A 25,331-nucleotide genomic window follows, 5' to 3' on the forward strand; every position below is an offset into this window, starting at 1 on the left:
GTGGTCAGCAGTTGTCCTCTTCTCTGTGGATGGTCCAGTGTATCAAAACTCCAAGACAAGGAGACAGTTCACTGTGGCAAACGCAGGCAGGGGGAACCACTGCAGGAGGCATGCTGGCCCTCGCACTGCAGATGTAATGCTGATTCTACAGTAGAAATAAAGCTGAGCCATCAGAGGAGGTGCCTAATGAGAAAGTGCCTCCTGCACAGTGCTCCAGGGCTCTGTGGCTTGGGCTCAGCCTAGCAGGTAGCCCATGGCTTGACACTGAGGCCCAAATCAAAACACAGCTAATGCTGAAGAGACTGCACCCGCCAACCATTTTGCTCTGGAGTGCAGTAGTGTGAAGCCTACATTGCTTTACAGCATGACAAGGACAACAAACAGACACCAGGAGTAGCGGCTAAGCCTTGTTCACACCGAGGTCGGGTGGGAGATGTCAGCCCAAGTGTCACAAAGGCAAATGCTTGAGCTGGAGCCGTTACCCTGGATTTCTCTATTATGGAAGTGGAGGAGCAGTGCTATCCAGGGCAAGCCATCTTCTTCTTGGCCTGGTGCCTGAGCGTGGTCACATATAGTGCCTATGCCTTTCAACAGAGAATAATGGGAACCCAGGGCAATGAGTTCAGATCCAGACATCTCACTCGTAGGTGTCTCAGGCTAGGTGATACGGTTTCCCCTTGGCTTTTCCTTTCTTCCTTCTCTGTTCATTGTTGTCCTTTCCCAGGCCCTTGTGCACCAGCTGCAGTGTGTGTCTGCCCTTCCCTATTAGGTCGTGAACTCCCTGGCCAAGTCAGGGATAGGAGCCTTGTCACGACACACATGCCCTAGCCCTCAGGTGACTGACCAATGCATTCGAGGCGTGCAAAGACTCCCTACAATCACGAGGGTAGCCCAGGTGACATTGACAACATGATCCTAGTGCTCTTCACCTTGTCACAGCTAATCTCTCAAAGGTGAAGTTTAGCAGCCTGTGAAAGAGCCATTCTGTAAGGAAGAAAGGGTTCTAAGATTGGATAATATTTCTTAATATTACCTTGCCATTTCTATCTCCTCAAGACCTCAATTTCTTCCTTCTCTGAAAATTAAAAGAGAAGTTTTGCAAAATAAATTATGTCATTAGTGTCCCTGTACAATGTCAATGGAGAACAGAAACAGGTTTGCTGTCAGAGCATTGATGATATGTAAAGAAGAGTGCTTTGTACAATAAACAGAGAGAAGTTCTGGATCCACAGAGCAGCACAACAGAATAGTCCAGAAAAACGAAACAAAAATTTTTTCCCTCCAATTACAGTGTGGTAATTATAATGCACAGCCCAATAAAATGGGTGAAACATAAAGACCATGGTGATCTTTTGTGTTGAAATACATATTTAGCTGCTTCTCACCATGCGAAAGGACCAGACATTCTTACAGAAAAAAACCCGAACACATTCTGGGCTGTGATTTTCAACAGAAGCTCTGAACTGCTGCCAAAGGACATAATTACATTCACTCCTACCTTAGAGAAGGAACCTTGCTGTTTTGAGGACAAAGCAAAAAAAGGCCCTAAGCTACCCATAAAATGAAGAAATGAGGCATAATAAGCTCGGTTATTATAGCAGCTTGTGATTTTATCGATTTCATAAACCTCAGAATAAATGTCAAAAACCCCAAACAGCCCATCGTAGCCTAGCTGCTCCCTAAGTGCGTATCCCTGATTGACACAATGTCAAAACTGGTGCTTGGTGGAGGGGTTTGCCTCACCGGCAAGGATTTGCTTCTCGTGAGCTAACCACGCTCCGTGTCCTGCAGCGGTTCTCTGCATCTGCAGCAGCACCGACACCAACTTCCCACAGTTGCGTGGGGCTGGCCCTGCTGTCAGCTCTTAGTGTATTTGACTGTCTCTGTGCAGCTGAAGGCAGGGGTGTTAGACTTCAGTCCTGCTGGATTTCAGCCTAGCCCTGTGTGTTTTTCTTAAAAAAAAAAAAAAAAAAAAAAGGAAAGAAAAGAAAAAAAAAGAAGGATCCAAAGAAAGGTAAAGGTAAATAGGAATATCATTAGCAAAAGTGAGGAAGAATTTTTTATGCCACAAAATATCCTGGTGAGACAAATTCCCTGCATTATGTGACAGTTTCTAATCAATTCTGGTCTATTGCTGAGCTTGTTGAAAGGATCTAATTAGCACTATCTAGTCACCTGTGAGCATTGGTGTGTTATTTAACAGTGTGTGTTTAATTCTTACTTCCCAAGAAAATATACCCCAAAATACACAACTCAGTTTGCTTCTAGGTGCAACAGGACTTCAATTGTACCATAAAAAGGGCATATGAATTTCAAAAATGGTCTTTACAGGATATCAAACTTAACTGCTCCACTTAATGGAGAATTTAATGTTCTGTACAGTGAAAGCTTGCTGTGTGCATTCCCTGTGTAACAAGTTAAATGGCTTTAAGTAACTGTGCTTACAGTGTTTCAGTGAGACCCAAGTATAAGAAAATCAAACATCATATTCTTTAGATAATATGGCTAAAATGCTGGTAAATTCACAGTTACCGTACTCTAGATATTAGACAAAAAGTCCCCTATTTACACTGGATAATATGTACACATTTGGTTTGTGGAATGCTCCAACATCCTATCAATTTCTCCCCTGTGAATGTTGTAGGAAAAAAAAATCTTCATCATCATAGAAATATATATTCCCAGCCATCAATACATTTAAATATTTCGTGTCTGGATGCAAAGAATTAAGCGTCACTAAGTTGGTAATGACTCCAGATAATCTTGAATTAGTGGGATTAGTTTTTAGTACCTCTCTTAAAATCTTGGGTGCAGAAATTAAAAATTATAAAATTTCAATAGCTGATCACTTCAATGTGTGTACGTATGTTTGCAAGTATTTGTAAATACATATACATACATATAAAATTATGTATATAGTTCTCTCCCAGACCAAGAAGGTGCCTAGTGATTCTCTATGCCCAAGTGAAGAGAGTAAAGGGCTTTGAAACCCTAATTCTTCAGAGAGTGCCAAGCACCCACCCTCATACCCTCAAGAAATCAGGACTCTCTCACTCTTTCAGGCGGTTCAGGCGTTAACCCCAAAATCAAGACAGCTAGGGTCACTAGTCACACATGTAGCTCTTGTCCCTGTTGCTGGATCTCACCTACAGTAGGTTTGTACCCGCCTCCCCTCCGGATGCCTCTCGTGTCTGAGCACAGCGGATACGAATTGCCAAGGAGTGCTGGGCGAGGCAGGCGGTATCTCACAGCTTGGCAAAGGCGTAAGGGGGTCGGGATTTGTTCTCCCATCGGACACGCTCACACCCACGCAGGCACACACATGCACGAAGCCGCTGTTCGCGTCCTGTGTCATTACACTGGGATGGAGAGGGAAAGGGTGGACTCCCAGTGTAGGGAAGGTTGAACCCAAGCTCTGCAAGGGGTGTGTGGTAGCTGCATGCACCAGTCGTGGCTGTAAAAGGGTGAGAAACTAGGGGCTTCATTTGATCCCTTTGGGGTCTTCTTTCCCTCTGCCCTCTTTCTTTGAGGTATCGACAGAACAGTATCGAAATGGACATTTTGTTTTTCCCAAACATGGCTCTTTTTTGTTCTCCTTCCAGCGCTGCCCCCCGCCAACACTCTGGCCTACGTTGCTCACATCAGGACCTGTTCTCGAGTCTCTGGCAGGCGCAAAGCAAGCAGGCCACCTCCAACCAGAGCAGAGGAAGCCAGAAGGATGGGAACCACCTTCGTTATCCCTACAAAGGAGGCAAAGATTGAGTTCCCCAGGATGGCACCAAACTTGCAAAGCCCATTGAGGATGCCAAAGGCTGTTGCCCTGCAGGGAAGAAGAGCAGAAAGCAGTGGTTAGGAGGGAGGTTCTCAGCATAACTACAGAAGATTTAGATGCGTAATCTTGTGAATGCTCTTGTGTTGCCCAGGCTACACTTCTAGCAAGTAAAGCCAGGCAGAATAAATAAATAGGCAAATAGATGTTGGTGTTTTGCATGTCTGTGTGAATGAGGAGAATGTCTGTGTGCACTCATTTCTCCTTTTCATCTCAGCTTCTTCCTAGCCCTAGAGTGGCCCACCATGACAGCCTTTGCCCCTCCAAAGACAGCAGGACATAACCTGCTCTAGAACTTCTCAAAGCCCTTCCAAGCACTGGCTGGAGTGGGTTGTCACCAGAGAAACAACCTGGGCTCTCCTCCAAATTCTGCTTCACCCAGCAGCTAAAAGCAGACTGCCTTTAAAGCAGAGTCCTTCTCCTTCCCTTCTGGCTTACCTCAACAGCCTGAAAAAGGCAAAAAAGGTTTATAATGATGTCACAAGGAAAGATTTCACCTGCCGCACATTCTCCCAGTTTCCTGTGCTGCCAAATCATTCTGTGCATGTGGCTGTCTCCAGGTTGTGGTGGAGGGAAGGCTGTCACGGTGATCAGCTACGACAAGAGGCTGGGGGATACAGTCTGAAAGGCCAGCCCTCCAAGTACATCCACGGAAATGACAGACTCCGTATTTAATCTGCCTGTAATTTCCATACCCCCACGCAACTCCCTGCGTAAATACCACTGTGCATGCAGAATTATGTGTGCAAATGTCTGTGCTGATCCAATATAGCTGCAGCACTACCCAACCCTTAAGGACCGGTGAAAATCAAAAAAATACACCTCCCTCATCTACATGTTTCTAGGGTAAGCATTAAGTTTTTCCATCAGGGACTGAGAGGCCAAAGGTAGAGGGTGGAGACTAAAAGGAGAAATATTCTGAGCACCTTTTGTCAGTGGGGTAGAGCTCCACAGTGATCACGTCCAGGGCGTTCCAGGCGGCAATGCTGGCCCCACAGAAGAGGCACTGCCAGCCGATCATTGCTGACTCACTGTTGCCAAAAAAGAGGAAGAAGCAGCACACTGCTGAGATCAACATTGAGCCACCTACGGTGGGGGGAAACCAAGAGAAAAATGTTGGCACCAGTTTCCCCTGTCCACAGTTGAGCAAACACATTTGTTGATAAAGATGGCTTTCAAGTGACAATGTTTCACCCCAAAACAAATTAAATCTTCAAGAATCCAAAAATACCTTGATGTTGCCTATCTGTCATTCTCTGATGCTGGAAACCAGCCTGAAAATGTTCTCAATGACCATCTGATCTTGCTGATATTCCTGCTCTACGGAGTCTCCAAAGACAGGCTTTTCCAGGCAGGTTTCCAGGATCTCAGACTTCCAGATGGACCCAGGAAGAGCAGAGGCAAGTAAACATGAAAGTCAATGAGGAGGAAGAATCATTGTGAAGGTTTTCCAGCTTGAGTTTTGAGTGAAGCGCTGGTGCATTTCATATTGTATTGAAATCACTTGACACATTTATAGTCTCAATTAGGATAATTTACAGTCAATTGTATGAAGCACTTGAGGTCTCTTTTAATTATAAGAACATCATTAGATTTCATGGCACATTTGCACAGGAGCCATAATTTTATGAACACCACCAAGGGAGAAAGTGAGAATGTTCATGCTCAGTTAGGCATAGTTCAGATTCAGAAATATTAATGTCTACATCACTGCCTTCTACCCCGTTGGGAATTTTCACCTGAAAAATGCAAATTTTTGCAAAATCAAAGTGTCTTTCACCAGAAAGTTCTGCTGTTGCAGAAATATCTCCATTTACTACCAGGAAACCAAACAATTTGTTTGTTTGGGGTTTTTTGAATCAATCTGATGCCGTCCAAAATAATTTGGATGCTGAACTGGAACTAAAATGCTTCATTTTGGACATTATGTTGCATTTTGCCACCAAAGTGCCCTGCCTATGCAGAACTCCATATCCACTTCTCTTCCATGGTACCTGGCCAAACTACATCCCATCCCCCACTGTGCAGTGTGGATATTGCCTCTGCTGAAGAGGTACAGTGCAGCACTAGGGTCAGCGTGTGTGCACCAAGAGATTTGACATTTGGCACAGGAGAGCTTTTAGCAGAACGTGGTAAAACTGAACTGAAGTCCCAGCGAGGCACGTAACGCAAAGTGAAATTCAGTTTTCCTGTTAAGCTGACCAGAAATAATATGTTCAACAGAGTGATATGGATGGAATGCCAGGAGGCTGTTCCAATTGAAAATTCCATAGTGAAACGTTTCAGTGTGTCGTTACTAATTTTTGTCCTGTACTTTTCATCCTGCAGAAGAAATAAGCGTTTAGGATTCCAGCTGTCATCTCAATTCCAGATGAAAATGATGAAAGGCTGACATGTTGCAGGGTGGACAATCTGATTCTTATTCAGCTTTAGTTAATTTCTTTACCACAGACCCGTCAGTTTATTTAGGTCCTTTCCAAATTCACTACATGAATGCTTATTTTCCCACCAGCGTACATTCCTGACACACCTGTGGGGTCATCTTGCTTACCCTAACCCGCCTGACGGTGAGGCTAAGCTAACTAAACTTCTGTTCTCAGAAGAGAGACATACGTGAGCTCAAGGGAGTGAGTCACCCCTTACCCCTGAGGCACATCCCTGATTTTATTAAACTCATTTGGGTGTCCCTTGAGGCATGATTCCCACAGTACCTGGAGAGCAAGGCGTGAACCCTGAAGTAAGCAACACCAGAATTTCCCAAAGTAATCATAAAGCTGGTAAGGCAATAACTTATTCCCATAATGCTAAAGGGTGGCATCTGGCTTGGCTGTGACATGGTCAGTTATTCTACCATATGCTTTCTGAAGCTGTCTGTAAAATAATTTGAAAATCAGAAGACCAAAAGAGGGAACTCCTGGGCTGCCAAGCAGCCACATCAAATAACCTTTGTAAACATTCATTGCTACAAGCAAAGTGTTTATTTATTTATACAAAGTGCTACAGACATCAGCATCAACTCAACAGCACCAAGAGGTCCTGCTTCAGCTCCAACCCTGTTGTGCTGAGCACCGGACAAACAGACAGGCTTTGACATAAAAGTCAAAATAAAAAAAGAAGGGTGTCACACAGAAAAGCAGGGTGGGGAGGCGCGGAGCAGGTAACTTGCCCACAGCCACAGAGTAGACCACTTGCCTCGCCCTTGATTTTTTTACCCTTCTGCTCCATTTGATATGGGAACGACTCATCCCCACCCGAGCCAGCTGGGCTTACATTGGTGTGTGCAGGCGCAGTGGGACCTTCAGACTGACCTTGGCTCTTTGCAAAGCCGTGCAAAGCCCATGACCCGTGCCATGCACCCATCAGCCCCACTCACCGATCATCTTTATCCTCCCTATTTTGTCCATGAGTAACGCAGAGATGATGTTGCCTGGCAGCACCGACAGACTGCCCAGGAAGCTGACCAGGTAGATCAGGAAATCATTGTCCTCCTCGAAGTCCAGGTGACAGCCTTCCTTCTCGTTCATAAACGTGTTGTTTATGAGCCTGCAGTTGATGAATTTGTGTTTGTAGAGATCTGCAAGGGAAAGAGGAAAAGTCTTGATCCTGCTTGGCTTGTGTCCCTTCATAGAGCCTCAACAAGAGTCACGATCAAAACCAAATCAAAGATCTGAGAGGTGCTCCTCACCAGAGAGCCAGCGAGTTTTTATTTTAGTGGCAAACTCTAGAGACATGCTTGGCACATGGTGGGTGTAAGCTCATGCACTCCTTCTATTAATGGAGTCACCTGGACCAGCATCCCTGTGCCACAAGGACAGGCAATGCAGGCTCTGGCTTTCATGGCATTACGGTTTGTACTCAGTTAGAGTAGGAGTGAAAAGATTTTCAGGATAAATTAATGAATATTTTTTCTGCTTACGATCATCAACCACAGGCTGGTTAAAACTATATTTTAAGCCAAATTTGTTGAATTGAACTGTTAAACTGCCAGGCATTTTGCCATTACTTTAACCTGCCAAGGTCTGAGCACAGGCTTCTGCATTTCCCGTGCAGCAGCCAATGACACCAGAAGCCAGGGGGTTAAAAACACTAATGGAACAAGCTGAAGCCTCCTTCCAAATGCATCACCCTCTTTTTTTCTATATTCACTCTCATTAGACAGCACACACACAAACACACAGATCAGTATCATCCTTTCTCCCAGAATCTGGTAAAATAGTTCCTAATTACAGAGATGAGACCATAGCAGGAATCCCATTACCAGTGTTATAAAAGACAGTAGAAATGATGGTGCAGTTTTCGAAGAAGGTCTCGCTGGATGTCACATCTTCAAAGTAGCATTCCTCAAACAATGAATCCTCAAATCTCACTTCTTTGAATTTCATGCCAATAAATCTGTGGAGTAGGAAACAGAACTTCACTCAGTACTTTAAGGTATTTTCTACACTACATGGCATGTTGTGGCTGTTTCAAGACACAGAGCAATAATGGCAATTTCTAGGGTCATTTACAGAAAAGGTGTTGCTCGAATGCATAACTGTCCTTCCAACTCCATCCGTATGTATTTTGTATTTTAGTAGGAGAGATGGGTTAGAAGAGGGTTTTTTTAAAGAGAGACGGACCTTTTAGAATTTCTGGCAGTTTTTCTGTTCCTCACAATAGTCACATCTAAGAAAATGTGCTTCTGAGGCTGAGTGGACACAAATCCTCAGTACTGGTCCATCTGAAGAAGACATAATTTCACTCAGTGCATGGCATTTTCTTTGTGCACTGACCTTGCTGCCTTGCTTATTCTGGCCTTTCCTCCAGCATAAATAAAACCAGATATTATCAAGAGCCCATTGAGCCATTTGGTGAAAGGCTTCTGACAGTTGTTTAAACTTCACTGTGCTTTTTAAGCAAAAAAATGCAGTATGTTTTCTAGAGAGTGGGGAGATTATCTGAGTTCTGCTTGTAACCATCTCTGTTTGAGGACTATTGCTTATCATGTAATAAAAACAGATTACATTAAAAACAATCAACAGCGCCAGGTGATTGATTTCTTCTCTGATGGGAAGCTTGACATGTCTGACCTGCCTGCCTGAAGGATGACACAATATTGATTTACCTGTGAAATTTTGCAGGGACACTGAGAAGATGTATTAGTTAATGCACAGGCATGTTTGGAAGATGTAAGGAGCTATTAAGGGCAAGCATTATTGCTCTAGTTAAGGAGGCCACCACTGTCACCAAATAAAAAGCCTTCTAACATGTACCCAGAAACTTAATTGAATTGAGCACTTACAACACGGTGTAGCATGATGGCTGTTCACATCATTAAATGAGCACTGCAGGGCTTCTTCACTGAAGCTACTAACAGACATTATTAATGCGCAAAATACCACAGGAAGACTATTCAAGTCTTTTGCTCCACGCAGAAGGTCTCGCAGGTTACAGCAAAACTTGAGCAGGTCTGCATTTGCTCAGTAAAGGCCTGTGATGCATTTACTCCCAAAGGCTGTTAGAAGCCCTTTCCTGCAGTTTGCTTTCTTAACATCCATCTTTAAAAGAGTCGTATAGCAATGCACGGGTGTTCAATGGAGCTTTACTCACAGCCAAGGGCTGGAGGGAAAACACAGCTATAAATCATACTGAGATATGCTTTGGGCATTACTGAAATGTAGCTTGATCAGGTTTTGAGGTTTTGAATCAGAGAGAACCAAGGCAGGAGAATAGTGATGTACGTCACAGTTTTAGGTCTTCAGCCTGCAAGGTGCTGAGCATCCTCAGTTCTCAATGAAGTTAGTGAAAACTGATCATCTCCTCTGGGCATAAGGTAAGGGCCTCAAATCCCTAAATTTGATCACTATCCACTTCTCACAAGATTTTGTTTGGCTGCTCGAAAGGCAGGGGAATGGGAATTATGGGGCTAGGTTTACACCATCAAGCACAGCTCCTTGCTGTAAGGAAAGTCTCCAGAAAGACATGGGGACACATGCTGGTGCCCCCCACCAATGTCTATCAGATATACATGAAGGAAATGGAGACAAATAGTTTCTGAGGCGAGAGGAAAACCTGGCTGGGCAATGAAGTATGGTTTCACCTGTGAAGATTAAAACAATGAGTGTTTTGTGTAACACTGAGCATCCAGTGGGAATTCCCCACATAGTGCAAGGCAGCTGGAGCAACACCCTGTCTAGTCTATTTGGTGCAATGAGCTCTCCATAAAATTTATACAGGGGTATTTTCCTACCAATTTTACTGAGATTTAGAAAAGTATTAATGGCCTGCTACAAATCTCTAGGATTTATGTTGCTGTGGAACACAGAGTGATCAGGGTCCAGCGTGGATGTGGAAGAAAAACCACCAGGCCCAGCCCAAATAGGAGAAGAAAGGCAGGAAAGCAATGATGTTCTGCTAGAGTTAACTTCACTGGCTTCAAAGCACTAAAAGAGAAGACAACACACTCATTCTGTGGGCAGATGCCGTCCGGTGTGGGAGAAGCACAGCAGTACAACTGGCCATGACACAGCTCGCACTAATGGGCTGCAGGATGGAGACCGGGGCAAATCATATCGAGGACTTCAAGGGAAAGCAGCTTTTTGTTCTGGAAATGCAGCACCAGAGCAGTTTCACTACAAGTGATGGGCTCTGCTGCCCAAGACCAGTAGATGTCAGTGCGTGCTAAGGAAACAGAAGTCATCTCTGCATCCAGAGCTGTGCAGCACAGCCAGGTGGGCACCCGCTGCCCTGCTCCCAACGAGGGGCTGCTGGAAGCAGGACTCTTCACAGGCGTCCCCTTGGGTCTGGAGATGCGAGCAGCTGAGACAGAGTGGGTGAAAAACAGGATAAAAAGGATATTTGGTGTGTGGAAAACTACCTTTGGGATTTGAGAGATATAGTCTGAGTGTCCAAAAAAACAACAGAGATTTTCAAGTCGGTGGAAAAAGAAAAAAAAAAAAAAAAAAAAAAAGAGCTTTCTAGAAATGTATTTTGGTTCACATTCATCGAACCAAGTTCTGTTCACTTACTTATCATTTTTGTATTCTCCATTTCTATGGATTTGGTTTTCCAGGGTGAAATTAAAGGTGAAGTGTGACACTTCTTCCTCATCAAAGATCTTCACTCGGGATTCATATGCCTCTTCTTGGAGATACCGGATCATATCAGGGAACCAGACGATAAGGCCGTAGTAACTATAGCAGACAGGAGAAACATATTAGGGATGCAAGATCCTGGCACTGCAAATATCACAGTGCATTTCCAACGATCTACTTCACCATAACTTTGAAACGTGTTCCATTCCTAACGCAAATGCATTTCTGATACAAATTCTTGCTCAGCTCTGACACAGGACTGAGCAAAGTCTCTCCCTACTCTAAACACCCAGCTTCCCTCAGAAGCACATTGGTCCTTTTTTGTTCACGTAAAGCAGGACAATTCATTTAAGTTTTAGTGACATTGACTCCTTGGCTGAGAAATACAGCAATGTGCTATCCTTGCTGTCCAAGAGACCAGCAGAGCAGCAAGAAATTTGGAAACTCCCCCAGAAGGCAGATTTGTGCAAGTGAGAGTTAGAAAAAGTTTACCTGCAATTAACATTTAGGCTCACCTGAGTATTTTTTATCTAGACTAAGAAACAGCTGAGAATCAGGCAGTGTTGTGGACAAGGACAAATGAAAGATCTAGAGGTGAGAAAGTTGACATACTACTGCCCTATTGACCAGTTCTCAAGTCCTGGTTTGTTCAAAACATCTTGTACCCTATATAAGCAATCAGATTGATCAATAGTTTGTAGGAGAGCAAGGCTTAGCACAGAAAGATTCTTTAAAATAAGACAAGGATTAATTTTGGAATAGTTTATTGAAATGTGCAAATAATTATTCAAACTCTGAGGGCCCTCTGTTTTCCTGAAAAAGTCAAAGAAGTACTGTACCTTAAGGCCATTGTAAACCAAACCACAGCCAGCATCAGTGTGTTCATCCTGTACTGCGCTGTTAAACAATATAGCACGTTGTCCCAGACCTACAAATCCACAAGAAGGAATTAGCTGCAAGGGCACCCTAGCAGACAGTTGACACATTAATTTCTGAGTGCATCGTAAATCTAGTATCAGTAAAAAGGGCTCATTGGGGAAGGTCAGATGTGTGGCTTCTATTCAGTGTTTGTTCAAAATTATATTTATTGAGACAAATGGCTTACAAAAAGATCATTTATTCAGCTGTGTGCCAGGGTATTTGATCTGAACTCTGTAATGAGTTGGAGTGCATGACTGGGGCTGGGATGATACAGTGTCTCTCTCAGGTTCTATCAGTAAATGTGAATATGAGCCTGTTCTCAGACCCTCTGACAATTTTGTCTTTTCAAATATATGTGTGGTCTCAGGAGCGCTTTCAAACCAAGCTCCAAAGTTCACTGAAGAGCAAAACCACACAGCTGGCACTTTAGAAGGGGTAAGATGAACTCAGGTAGGGATGAAGCCAAGCAGAGCAGGGGGCAGACCCAGATCTGCTCTTCTTGACCTGTGGCAGAAAATATTGCCAGGAACATGAGGGGATGTATCTCCTTATGCTCTTAACTTGCCACATAAATACAGTAATAGTATAGCCCCTGCATTGCTATTAATTAAGAACGATTCTCTTTTACTTTAAGCTCACCCTCCTAGACTAGAAGATCTAGCAAAAGTTTCCACAAAGGTCTGCATGGGCATAGGTAAGGAGCATAGCGTGCATGAAAGGTTAAATTAGCCAAAGAGGCAATAAAACATTGTTAGAAACTCAGTCTCAGCAGGAACAAGGAGCAAACACTCTTCCGAATCCACTGTGGGTGGTAAATTCCCTTAGGCTTGGGGGAGAGGGAGCCAATATTTATGTGCTCAGGAGAGCCAAGTGCTTGGGGCTGTGGCTCATCCTGGAAGCTCTGCCCAGCTGGACTACTTGGTGCTCACAGGGGCTTTTTGGGGCCTGGCTGGCAGTGTGGCAGTTTGCAGATGCACACCTCTGCGTAGGAAGTGCAATCGGATTACAGGCCTTTGCAAACAGATGGTTTTGAGTGAGAGTCAGGGATTCAAGACACCTGAAGCAACGAGGCACTGGAGCCTGAAGTTCAAAAGCCCCTGTGGGATGTTTGTTCTTCTCTTTACCTGTTTGAAAGTAGTCGTGATTCTGACCAGCCACCGCTGGTACCAGGTCCCTGTTGAGCTCTGGATTTCAATGAATTCGTCTACTTGCTTTGGAGTTTTGATATAGGAAACCTGGGGGAAATTTTTTTTTAAAAAAAAAAAAAAAAAGAAGAGAAAAAAATGGGACTGAAGTTTCTAGAATTGATCTTGGGTGGATTTTAAATTTCACTGTCTTCTGGGCAATGTTTCCACCTGATACCACTTACTGTCTTTTCCTTGAATGTTATCACTAACAATTGAGCTAACTGATTTAATTACAGCAAGAGATTTTATTATAGAAATAAGCCTGCCCTCCTTCTTTCCTTCCATCTATCCCTCTAACCTTTCTCTCTCTCTCTCTCTCTCTCTCTCTCTCTCTCTCTCTCTCTCTCTCTTTCCATGAAATATTCTAAGTGCATCATATCCATTTCAATCTTTCTTTTATTGGGTAATGTGCCTGTCTACTACCTTATTTCTCTATCCCTTAGACTCTCATTAAAAATTAGGACTAGGCAATTATAGTAAAAATTATCTCCCAGATCAGCCACTTGTATCTGCATCGAGCTGTGCCCTCAAGATCTCTTTCTTCAAAGACAACTGGCAGGAATATTTCTCATTTAGCACCTTTTAAGTACCACTGGCAGAACTTCTATGATACATGAATGTGCAGACGGGAATCTTTGCATCTGAAAATGCATCCTGTCATCAAGTGAGCCCCCACCACACAATCAATTTGCTTCACCAAAATGATCTGAATTTTTGACACTGAACACCTGAACTGGACTGCTCAAGAAACCTTACAAATGGGTCCCAGAAAATATTTGCTCAGTAACTTTAAATAAAGGACATATTCAAGGAAACCAGATCTGTTTGTAAACACGACAAGGAGGTGAAAATTTACTGAATACATTTCTGAGTATGAATGAGCGCCTTGGCTCAGCTGTGGAGTCTCTGTGTTCCTCTTGCTGGCACCGTTTAAATGTCAGATCTGGGAACCGTCCCGGCACCAGCTGACTCACCACAAACTGGCAACTTCTGGCCTATCAGAAAAACACAAAATCTGACAGTTTGTGCTACACCAGCCGCACTGATCATCTGCCTATGCCAACGGCTGTCAGTAAATCTTGATTCAGCCGGCACGCCATACTTCAAGGTGCAATACTGAGATCAGCTCATGCTGTAGCAGTCATGACACCGTTGGATGGAGTAATGAGCACTAATGGGTGCTGTACAGCTGCTCCTTCATTTTCCTACTCAGCTCAGCCTCTCACAGTGGCCTACTTTGATATATATATGTATTTTATATATATTTTTAATATAGATATAGATATATATTTGAATTTCAGTCCTCTTTTCCTTCTGCCACATGGCAGGACTAGCCGCCCTAGCTTGACATTACAGCAAAGGCAGGTAGGGATTTGTTGGTAGCCTGAAAATAATACATGCTCATTAAGTTCCTACCTGAACCTGCACACAATTGCCATGCACAGATATTAAACATTAATTTTCTTGAAGGATCACTCCTGAAGGGCCCTGTTTCATGACAACCCCTCTGAACACAGAGTCTTAGTCTCCTTCTGTTTCAAAAAGACGTGTTTGACATGCAAATGTATCTCCTTTTCTCCATCCTTTAAAAGCATGTGTCCTCTCATCTTTAAAAGCATAAATCAAGAGCTGTAGCCTGGCTGGCTCACCAGAAGTTTACAACTGAATTACAGTGATTTGCAACTAACCCCAGCATACACATTTTGCCTGATTTTACTATTAACAAAATCTACTGGTGTGACCTTTTCACAGCAAACAGCAGACTAATGAGTAATAGCCACTCATCCCGCTTTCCCTTGCAGAGACTAAAGATTGGGTATGAGGCAGTCGGAGTTTGGGAAGCTCATTCAAGGTACGTGAAGTTTAATAAGAGTTTGATTAGAAGCCAGAATGGAGAAAGGAGTGATTCAGATCTCCCACATGACTAATATATCTTTTATTTGGTTTTAGTTTCTTAAAGCAGACCAATTAAGCGTGTGCGCAACTGGAAAAATCACTGGTCTATAGACATCAGGAATGAAAAGTACTCACTGCCATTCACAGGATCAACTAATTCTTGAAAAAATAGACTGGCATCTTACTTTAAATGCACAACAGGTATCCAAGAGTCCTTGTTCTGATTGCTGGGGGAGATTACATTGAAAGAGTCCCAGGGAGGAATAAACTGGTGCTGTGCTGCACCAAGGAAGGTATGTCCAGTTTTTCTTTTTACACACTGATGGCTTTGTTAAACTCACCGTAAACACCCTCTCTGGCTCGCCCTTGGCCCGCATGTTGGTGTCATGAACTTGCTTGAGGATCATCCAGGCTTCATCATGTTTACCTATCTGAAAACACCAAAGAAAACCAAAACACATGCTGGAGTTCCCAGATCTGTAACTTATCAATGCATAGAGAGAAACCAGTTCTAGAGGTCCTATTAGTGGAGAAGCACACATGCAGCACTGGCTGCATTAAACACAACAAGCTGAAAGCACAGTTTGTATTCACAGAGTGCAGCATCTCTGTGCTGAAGAAAGGAGCTACCCTAAAACTGTCTGAGGCAGGAGAGGAGTCGGGAAAAAACAGATGAAAGACAAGGAGATGGGTGAGGAGACCTGGGCTCTAAGCACTTGCAGCGTTAACTTGAACTAGATATTGACAAGTTTCACATCTGTGAAATGGGAATAAAGATTACTTGCTTGAGATTTCTGAGGTTTATGAATTTTGCTCAGGAAAATGTACTCTATCCATTGCTTTTTCACCAGAATTCAGTAGTTACATGCCCAAACGCTGTGAGGTGTTTTCAAAACGCCTTTGTTGGACTTCTAAAATTCCTAGCCCTCACCACCTTCTTTCTGTATCACATTTGGCTGTGAAACCCTAACCATCATTGATTGACCCCATAGTCTGGAATCTGTGGGGTTTAAGCAATCTGTGGAGCTAGTGTAGATATGTAGGAGTGATTTGGCCTCTGAGCTTGTGCTATACGTGTCCGACGGGACAAAGAAAGACAGACTGTGTTGGGTTTGTGTCTGGTGGGGTTTTGGTAGCAGGGAGGGGGCTACAGAGATGGCTCCTGTAAGAGGCTTCTAGAAGCTCCCCCGGCTCAAACTCAGACCTGCCTCTGGGCAAGGCCAGGCCAACAGGCCCCTCTGTCAATAACTCTGTTTAAGAGGAGAAAACCTGTGGGGCAAGCTCTTTGTTTGTGAGTGTTTGCTTGTGAGCGGAGGAGAGGTGGGTGAAGGGAGAGGAACAGCCCTGCGGACACCCCGGTCAGTGGGGAAGGAGAGGGGGAGCTGTGCCGGAGCAGGGGCTCCCCTGCGGCCCGCGGGGGGGTGGCGGCCGAGCCCCTGCAGCCCCTGGAGCCCAGCGGCGGCCCAGAGGTCGCCCTGCCCCCGCGGAGGGCCCCGGGCCGGAGGGGCAGGGCCCGGGCCCGCAGCAGCCGCGGCTCCGAGGCAGCCCGCGCTGGAGCCGCCCGTCGGTGGGAGGGCGGCAGCCCCGGGAGGGACCCCGCGGTGGGGCAGGGGAGGGCTGCGAGGGCCCCTCGCCCTGCGGGGGAAGGAGCAGCGGAGACCCCTTGTGATGGAGGGCGGTAACCCCCGTTCCCTGCCCCTGCGCTGCTGCGGGGAGGAGGGAGCAGGGCTGAGCCCGGGAAGAAGGGAGGGGGCGGGGGAAGGTGTTTTTAAGACCTGGTTGTATTTCTTATTATTCTGGATGGTGGTGGTTGTTCAAACTAAATTGATGTTGTTTTCCCCAAGTCGGGTCTGTCTCTTGCCCGTGACCATAACTGGTGAGTGAGCCCTCCCTGTCCTTTGCCTCAACCCTTGAGCCTTTTGGTTGTATTTTCTCCTCCCTATCCAGCCGAGGAGGGGGTAGGGGTGAGTGAGCGGCTTCATGGGGCTTTGTGGCCGGCCGGGTGGGCTCAAACCACGACACAGATGGTGACACATTAGGGACCAGCTATCCTCTGCTCATATCAGACTGCAACGTTCAGGCGAATCATCTTACCTCCAGCAAAAACCGCGGGCTTTCAGGCATGAATTTCAGTGCCACCAGGGAGGCGATACAGGGCAGAGAGCAGACAAGTACAAAGACTCTCCAGCTGTGGAAGTGGTACTTGGTTCCCATACTGAACCCCCAGCCTGGAAACAGCAAGAGCCAAAAAGTAAAAACACTGACCAGGCATTCTGAGTTTTTCTCTCCTAAAGCAGCTCTGAACATTCCAGCTCTGTATGACATGGGGACAGGTTGAAAGTTTGCTATTCTTAGTAAAGACCGCTCTTAGAGGCTGAACAGCATGCTCGGTAGATAATAGCGAGTTCATGTTCGTTACAGAAAATGGAACATTCTTACTCAGGCTCTGCCTTTTAAAAACCTTCTTTTATCTTTGAGTTTAGAAATCATGTAGTGATAAGAATAGCTCCACACAGCTGTAGGCAGGTAACGCTGGGTAAGGGCAGAGGAATCAGGGCCATAATTTATTGCTGCTTGGTGATGTTACGAAGGGTTTACAAAGGTTAAATCTTCTCTGATCTGAGAGGCACATTAGAGATGGTTCCTTCCATCTTGTACATCACACATGTATTCCACATTTTATGGAAGCAAGGTAGGAAAGCATGCTTGGTTTTTTCCAGACCTACAAAACCTGATCTGGGATTCAAACTCATAAGAAACAAGATCCTTCTCCTGCATTTAAGACTCCCACTCTCCTGCATTTTTCCTGATGTCTGACCAGGTCAGGTATTCCCCTCGCTAAAAAGTACAGCATTGTTCTTACATTGCTCCATTTACTTTCCCTAGGCTTAAATCTCAGAAGGAATGTTTAATTCAATTTTTTTTTCTATAAACATTTTTATTCATGTAATAATCATCAAGCAATGGTTTTTCTAGATGTCTCATCTGAGTCAGTCATGCTATTCTACTCATCTCATGAAGTTCCAAAATATAGGTGGAACATGGGAAATCAAAACCAGAAGTTCTAAAAACACAGCATCAAAAAGCTGTATAAATGTAATGGAAATACATAAGGGTTTTTGAAAGCAAATATAGTTGCAGATAACAGAATTATTTCAACCTGACCCTACTATACAGTAAGTTCTCCTATGTTTTCCAACAGTTTCTGTCATATCGATCAAAAGCATATACTGAGTGTACTTTCAATGTGGTAAAAATGGATTGATAGATAGGTAAATGTTAGTGGTTTTCTTCAAGGTCTTTGTGGTTTGTCCTACTTTCCTCAAATAGGATTTCGCAAACAGCTGGTGTCACTGAATACTGAGGGAATTAATCTTTTCCAGTAGATATTTGTTTGTGATGTTTTCCTAGGATATGCACGAGTTACGAGGAATACCATGTGACAGGCAGATTTTTGGTCCCCAGAGCACGAATATGTTTCAGAGTACGCTCATCTACTTTTCCCCTCCCACTTCCAGCTCTGGGCAGGGAACTCATTCCACTCCTGAACCCGTTTAGGTGAAGTCAGGTGTGACTCCAGCCTATCACATGTTGAAGAAATGTGTCAGCAGATACACAGCCCTGAGAGTGTTGGCACTTGGAGAAGGAAAAGAACATGTGCTATCCTCACTGCTGTCATTCATAGCACCCAGTAATTCCCTGATTAAAATTACTTTTTTTTGATAACTGAATCAATTTTTGCAATATAGTCCCAGTCCAGTTTTCCCTGAATGCACTGCATTTAGATTAAGAACTCAGGCTCTGGCAGTATAATATAACAAGGTGTGTATTTGAAGCTTTTGATGCAAAGCAGCCCTTGTCAGTCCTATTTACAGCCTTAGTATCAGTCAATCAATCACACAGTCAATTTATCAGACCTTTTTATGTGCACCTCAGGTATTTATTATTTTCAGTTGTTTATGTTGGGATGTGTAAGGACTGACTAATGCTACCTGTGTGGGATTTTGGGGTAGTGTAGTGATGCAGAAACATGGTGGTTGTCGAAAGTCAAAAAGTACAAACAAATTACCGTAATGTGGGATGATGCTCCAAGCCATTGCTGAAGCAAAAATGCCACCAATCATCCAGAACATGCAAAGCCAGCTCAGGTGTTCTCCCCTCTTCTCACGAGATAGGAATTCAGAGAAATAGGCAAACACGATGGGGAGGGATCCCCCGATACTGAGGAGAAAAAACAGCACATGGGAAGAATAAGTGTCTTCAACATTCTTGTAGTTAGGATTGCACGTGTAAAGAGGGAAAGTCACATTCACAGATGCGCTGCGCAAAAGTGAGACTTGTAGGAAAAATGCAAATCTCTTTCTGGCCGGACTGGTCTTAGGTATCAAAGATAAACAAGATTCTTCTCAGGCTCTGAAAGCTGAATTTCCTGTGCAGTTTATATAAAGCCAGTGTAATGCCCTGCTCTTGACCCAGACATCTTCTCTGTTGTTATTTTGTGATCACTCATTATAGGGAGGCAAAATACAGGCAGGCGATGGGAGACTGAGGGTCTCACTGGAGGCCCTGGCAGTCAGGATTGTAAACCGAGGTGGGCATTTATCAGTCTCACTCACCTTTCTGCACAATTTGGGCAGTACCAGAAGAATGTCAAGAACCAAACTTTCCTACCGCTAGTGCTTTCAGGGTCGAGTGTGGTAATGCAATCACACATGCTAAACAGCAGTGCCATCCCAGCTCGGTACCAGAGGTGCATCTCGTGAGCAGCCTTCCTTCTCCCACCCCGCACACCCCCTGTGATGGGACATCTCCAGGACATGGGATGGATTCACCAGTTACCCACCCGAGGCCTGAGATAAGGCGGCAGAAGAGGAAGAATCCATATCCCTGGACAAAGGAGGAGAGGAACGCGAAGGCAGCATTGATTGCAAGTGATATGATGAGGCATTTCTTTCTTCCCAGTTTATCAGCGAGGCCACCTAGCATGACAGCCCCCACCATCATTCCTAAGTAGACTATCAAGCCTAGAAGTAAGAGAGAGAGACAGTGAGTTTGGTAACCGGGTGGAAATAGTATGTCAGCTGATGTTGACCTGGCTTACCATGCAATAGACATACCCCCATCCTCCCCAAATGAACCGTCTCAGGTGTCAGAAATTCTTACCTGTTGGTGGAACCTAATTTTCCCATCTTGTGCCCATGAACTTGCATCATGCAATATAGACATACCCTCGTTTGACCAGACCCACATCTTTCTTTCCCAACCTCGCTGCTCACACATCCCCTGCACGTAAGCAATGGCCAGGCATAAGCAGCTTAGGATGCACGTGTCCCAGCTATGTGCCACCAACAATACAACAGAAGTCTGATGTCTTAACTCCACTAACCCCCCTGAGCGCAATGGGACTGAGGATGTGTAGGGAGGATGCTGTCTCTGGCTGCTGTTTATGCACAGATAGCTGTGAGAGCAGAGAGACTGCTAAAGCATGGCTAAATCTCTTTGCAGGTGCTTCCTTTGCACTCTTCCCTTTCACTCTCTGCTTTTCCTAGCTTTATCTGAAAGGATCAGTCTGCTACCGAGACTCACCTTGTGTAGCAAAGATGCTTCCTTCATTACTGAGTCAAGATCTGGCATCTAACCAAAGGACAACTTACAGAAAAGAGTGCAGTCTTAGTCTGAAAATTTCAAGAGAAGGAGAATGTACTGCTTGTCTTGACAGTTTGTTCTATAGAGTTGTCCCTCTGACATTGTTAAGAAAAATGGATTCTTCTTCTTAACTTTACTTCGTTAGATCTTCTGCTATGGGCTCCTCAAAAGACAGTTTCAGTGACTACATTTAGTGCCAGGCTGAATAGGAGAGAATGGTTTTCTTCTCCAAATAGCCTCCCTGTACCCATCTCACGATGTGCTTGCAACTCTGGCCTAGAAAACACAGCAGTTGTCCTTGGCTCGTCTACTGATACTGCTACCAGAAGGGCCCGCACTCTATTGCCTTTTGCTTTATGTGGGTACCAGTGTAAATAGCACTAATTAATAATGCCTGAAGGTCCAGGAATATTTGTGGTTTTATTTATTTTATCTACTTTCCAGATGTAGAGACTTCGGCGAGCAATAGCCCTAGGAGGAACCACAAGCTATTGTCCTTTTGCTGGCAAAACTCCTGTTGAAGCCTGCAGGAGTTATGATGTGAAAGGACAGCAGTATCAGATATTAAGCACTTAAAATCTAATAGAAATCACTGCTGGAGGGTTGGAAACATCGATCAGCTACAGTGGAATGATTTGCACTGCTATTAAGGAATAACATCTGGGAGTTGATCTGTCCAGCAGCACATGGACCAGGTCCTTGAAGGCTCTATTGGCCACTAGGCTTCAAGTTTTTGTTTTAGGCTTATCTGTGAACAAATCTCTGTTCATTCCTTTGAGCCAGGAAAGACATAAGGATGGAAGGGATCAGGCAGAAGCATATGTCCCCAAGAGTTCTCTGAAAAAGCCCAGATGAGGCAAGACCACAAGGAAACAGACTATCAGCAAGTGGATCAATGCTACTGAAGTTATTCTGAGTTTCACAGTGCAGAAGACAAAGCCTTTCATGCTTTGTCCACTTGCTGTGTGTGGCTGCGGCTGCCTCTGCCTTAGCACGACAGGACCAAAACCCTTGGTGACCAGGTGACTTTACTGCATGCTCTGATGGCTCTGCCAGCTGCTGACATGGAAGTGTTTGGGGCAAGCACACTGGCACTGCATTGGCAGCTCCTTGGCTACTAAGCTGCATATGTCTCAGAGCTGTCTGCTGCAGGCTAGTGGTCCACAGAGTAGGAGCAGTGTCACCATTTCAGAAGAAAGTGATAGCAACCTCTGTGTTTCCTGGGGAGCACAGAGGTGCAAGAGGCTGTTCCCAGAATACCTCCTATATCATCTCAGGCACCGCTGGCAGGATTATAGTCAATGACTATAGGCTGCACAGTCCTACAGTGGACATCCTGATGGGGCCTGATCATGGCTGGATATGATCCAGAGGAGCTGAACTATGTCAGCACGGAGGAATATCTGCTTGCGAGAAAGCACAACTTGCAGTGCAGGGAGTTCTTGAAGGAAAAAATGATGCTTGGAGATGTTTGGAGACTGGGGGCATGTCAGATTCAAGACCCAGCCAAGTGGGGGTTGAAGGAAACATCATAACTCAAGAAAAGAAGCAGTGTTTCCTGCATCTCTGGCCCCGAGTGAAGACAAAGATGCTGAGGAAGTAAATACACTGCCTTAATAGGAAACATTCCTATTCACTGACTGAATAAATGCAGCTAGAAGGAACATTTTTCAGGCATGGTTGAAGAGCATCTTTTTGGAGGGTCATTTGTTAGCTTGAACCAAGTGTTGACTTCTCTTGAGAGCCAACATCTTCCCCAGGACCTGTTCTGTCAAACACATCACTTGGAAAAAAAAATGATGATGATTTTTTTTGCAGTTCGTTAGTGTTTAAACAAGAGGATCAGTCCGACGGCTGAAGGCTGTTCTGTGCCATCCAGCAAAGCTAGCTGAAGACTAATGCAGAGCATTATTTGGCAGCTGATTCTGCCTTTCTTTCAATTGAAAATGCCTGCACTTGATTTGAAATGCATTACTAAATTAAAACCTATGCAGCAGAGTCCACTGCAGCTTTGGAAGGATACTTGTCTCACATTGATCAGAAGTGGAAAAGTTCAGAGTTCTGAAATCTCCCCTATTCCACAGCAGGGTGGTGGGGTCACCTCTCTGTGAACAGTTCTGCTTGCTCTTCTATCCACACAATGTCTAATGGGCAATCAGGATTTTGTGTGTCAACAGCAAGAAATCTGTTCTTGCCCCTTAACAGCCTTTGTACCAGAACCATAGCACAGGATTTTGCCAGCACAATTGTACCTCCACCATAAGCATGTGGGTCTGTGTGATCAACACACACACCCCCTTCCCTACCCTCCTGAGCTGAGCTGTCCTGGTGAAGTGGTCTGAAGGTGTGTAAAGGTTTCAGATACTGATCTGCAGCAGTCCGAGAAGATAAGTACACATCTGAGAATCTGGGATCTCTTTCTCTGTTAACTTTGGCATCCAGCTTGTTTGCTGAAGTGCAAATTACAAGGGAGAGATGAGGCAAAAAACTGTTTCAGTCCAAAATCCGAAGGAAGAATCTTAACATAGTGCTGTGAGGCTTATGCTTTTACTCTGGCTCCTGAGCAGCTCTGATCGCAGAGAGTAGACGAAGTGATGATGCACCCTGTATCTACTCACTGGTGCATCGCAGCCACCATCTGACAGTGAGCCCTGCCAGCACTGTGCAAGCAGCTCACAGCACAGCTCAGCCCACATTGCTGGACCCCAATGAGGAAGAAAAAAGTATCTGCTGAGGTTTTTTGTTTGTTTGTTTGTTGGGGGTTTTTTGTGGTTTTTTGTTTGGGGTTGTTTGGTTTTTTTTTTTTCTTTTCATAGAAAATCCCTGGATGGCAGATGTTCATCCAAATCCTCTTAGTAACAGAAAATGTCTCAGGTCAGGAGGAGGTGGAGGAGTTTGTTACTGCCTTCTAGCTGGTGATTTATGGCAGACAAGCACCTTGCAACAGAGCTGTTAATGTCACAAACTCTCTTAGAAGATGTGACTTTAATTGGTTATTGTATGTAATAAAGCAATGGATGCATTGTTCCCTAGAAATTTAAAACAATGAAAAGCTGTAGTAAAGGAAACCTCAAGGATGACCACAGACTGTCCACTTGGCCGGTTTCTGAGGGGAAGAATCCTGGTTGCAGAAATGTGTACGTCAGGGCTGAAGCCTCAGTAGGACATTTTATTATGATGGAGAGGTCTCTTTTGTGAAGACTGCATGTTCTGGTCAATATCATTAAAACTTTTGGGACAGCTGCTATAAAACACTCTTCCTGTCAGCTGATGGACCCGAGGTGCAGAACAACATCAGACTTTGAAGATTGTGTCCTGGATTAACAAGAAGGTGGCAGGGACCCAGGGAGAAGCGGAATAGTTACTCATACAGTCTCCATGCAGGACAGTCTTCTGGAGAACAGAGTGATGCTTATTACCTTTGAAAGAGATCCAGCTCATATCGAGGAAACTCAAATTTTAAGGAGAATTAGAGCAAGGAAAGTGATTACTAAATGGTATTTCTTTTGCTCTGTTACTTCTGTCCACCAAATATGCTACGGAATTACAACGGTCTGTGCCAGAAGCTTGACTTCAAATCTCAGCTTCAAACCACGCAGACCTAGACTGTGGTAGGAGGGCTCAGCTTCCAAATTAACACATGCGGTGGTTAGGTGAGATGTTAAGAGCAACTCTGAATAAGCCATTATTTGCAAACTATTCCACAAGTAATGGAGTATAATGAATGCCTGTGGGAAAGTTTGCAGTAACCTCCCATAAAATTGATGGAAAACCAAAGAGCAGAAATTCTAAGAATAAATTTCAGGTTATGACTCATCCAATGCTGAAGTTATGAGGAAAATATGTGACCACTGACTGGGCTTATTCCCACTAGAAGAGAGGTAACATATACAGCACATTCACATTAAGAAATTTATTAGCCTTTATTGAAGTTATGTGCTCCGTATTAGACAGGAATTGTGGACTTAAAGCTGAAGATCTAGGAATAAGGAAAGGTGCATACTGTATACAGCTATGTGTGTGCTAAATTCTATTTTTACTATTTCGATATAATTAAAAGTAGACTCCTAAGTGTTTCAGAAAGAAAAGAAAAAATTCAAGGTTTACCTAAATCTCTGTCACAAGCATGAATTTCTTTCATTGACAGTTAATAGGATTAAAGTTCTTAAAAATGAGGCATCTGAAAATACTCTCTTTCAAGTCAGGACAAGGACTTGTGGAATAAATGGAAAATTTGAGCAGGAAAAAACCCCAGCTCACTGGGAAGAATTAGTCCCAGAGTCTTTGGTGCGGTCAGGAAGGTGAGGAGGCTGCCTGGGTCTGGGTGCAGGGTTGTCTTGCTTCTGCTAACAGGTCTGCATGGAGCTTGCAACCACAGGAACATGGAAGCTCCTACCTGCCTTCAAAACCCAGGTCACTACCAGTACAGCCCTACAGTAAAAAAAAAAAGGCTTTCAAAGAGGGAAAGGATTTGGACAACAGAAAAGGATTAGGACATTATGTATCTTGGAATTCAAACCGTAATAAAAATGAAATCCAAGCACTCTTACTGGTGTAGCATCCGTTATACATGGGTTCAGTTTATGGACACAAACAAAGTTTTGTGAGTCAGTTCTGCACAATTTGGGAGATGGATGAAGCAAGGCACGGGATCCGGTTGTGCATAAGTAATTTAAAGAGAGGAATACACCAGCGGTAGTCCTAACTACCCTGTGCTCTAGTGAAGGCCGGTGTGTCCCAGAACAGGGGATGGTCTCAGCAGAGGATGAGCTGAGGGCT

General features: G+C 44.4%; 1 protein-coding gene across 2 annotated transcripts in view; it reads right to left on the reverse strand.

The window, feature by feature from the left end:
• Window positions 1-3,636: 3,636 nt before the first annotated feature.
• Window positions 3,637-25,331, reverse strand: part of SV2B (synaptic vesicle glycoprotein 2B) — a 28,286-nt gene continuing 6,591 nt past the window's right edge. The window contains exons 2-12 of one of the 2 annotated variants that reach the window (XM_086471530.1): window positions 19,750-19,930; window positions 18,976-19,127; window positions 17,001-17,134; window positions 15,248-15,337; window positions 12,948-13,058; window positions 11,742-11,830; window positions 10,837-11,001; window positions 8,088-8,221; window positions 7,203-7,403; window positions 4,756-4,915; window positions 3,637-3,820 (exon numbers count right to left, since the gene is read on the reverse strand). In XM_086471530.1, the coding sequence (XP_086327656.1) occupies window positions 3,637-3,820; window positions 4,756-4,915; window positions 7,203-7,403; window positions 8,088-8,221; window positions 10,837-11,001; window positions 11,742-11,830; window positions 12,948-13,058; window positions 15,248-15,337; window positions 17,001-17,134; window positions 18,976-19,127; window positions 19,750-19,930 (1,601 nt within the window). The remainder of the gene's footprint in view (window positions 3,821-4,755; window positions 4,916-7,202; window positions 7,404-8,087; window positions 8,222-10,836; window positions 11,002-11,741; window positions 11,831-12,947; window positions 13,059-15,247; window positions 15,338-17,000; window positions 17,135-18,975; window positions 19,128-19,749; window positions 19,931-25,331) is intronic. The other variant, XM_086471531.1, reaches the window with a different exon arrangement.

This window comes from Leptosomus discolor, chromosome 11 (genome assembly GCF_034619465.1).
Source record: "Leptosomus discolor isolate bLepDis1 chromosome 11, bLepDis1.hap2, whole genome shotgun sequence".
Lineage (NCBI taxonomy): Eukaryota > Metazoa > Chordata > Aves > Leptosomiformes > Leptosomidae > Leptosomus > Leptosomus discolor.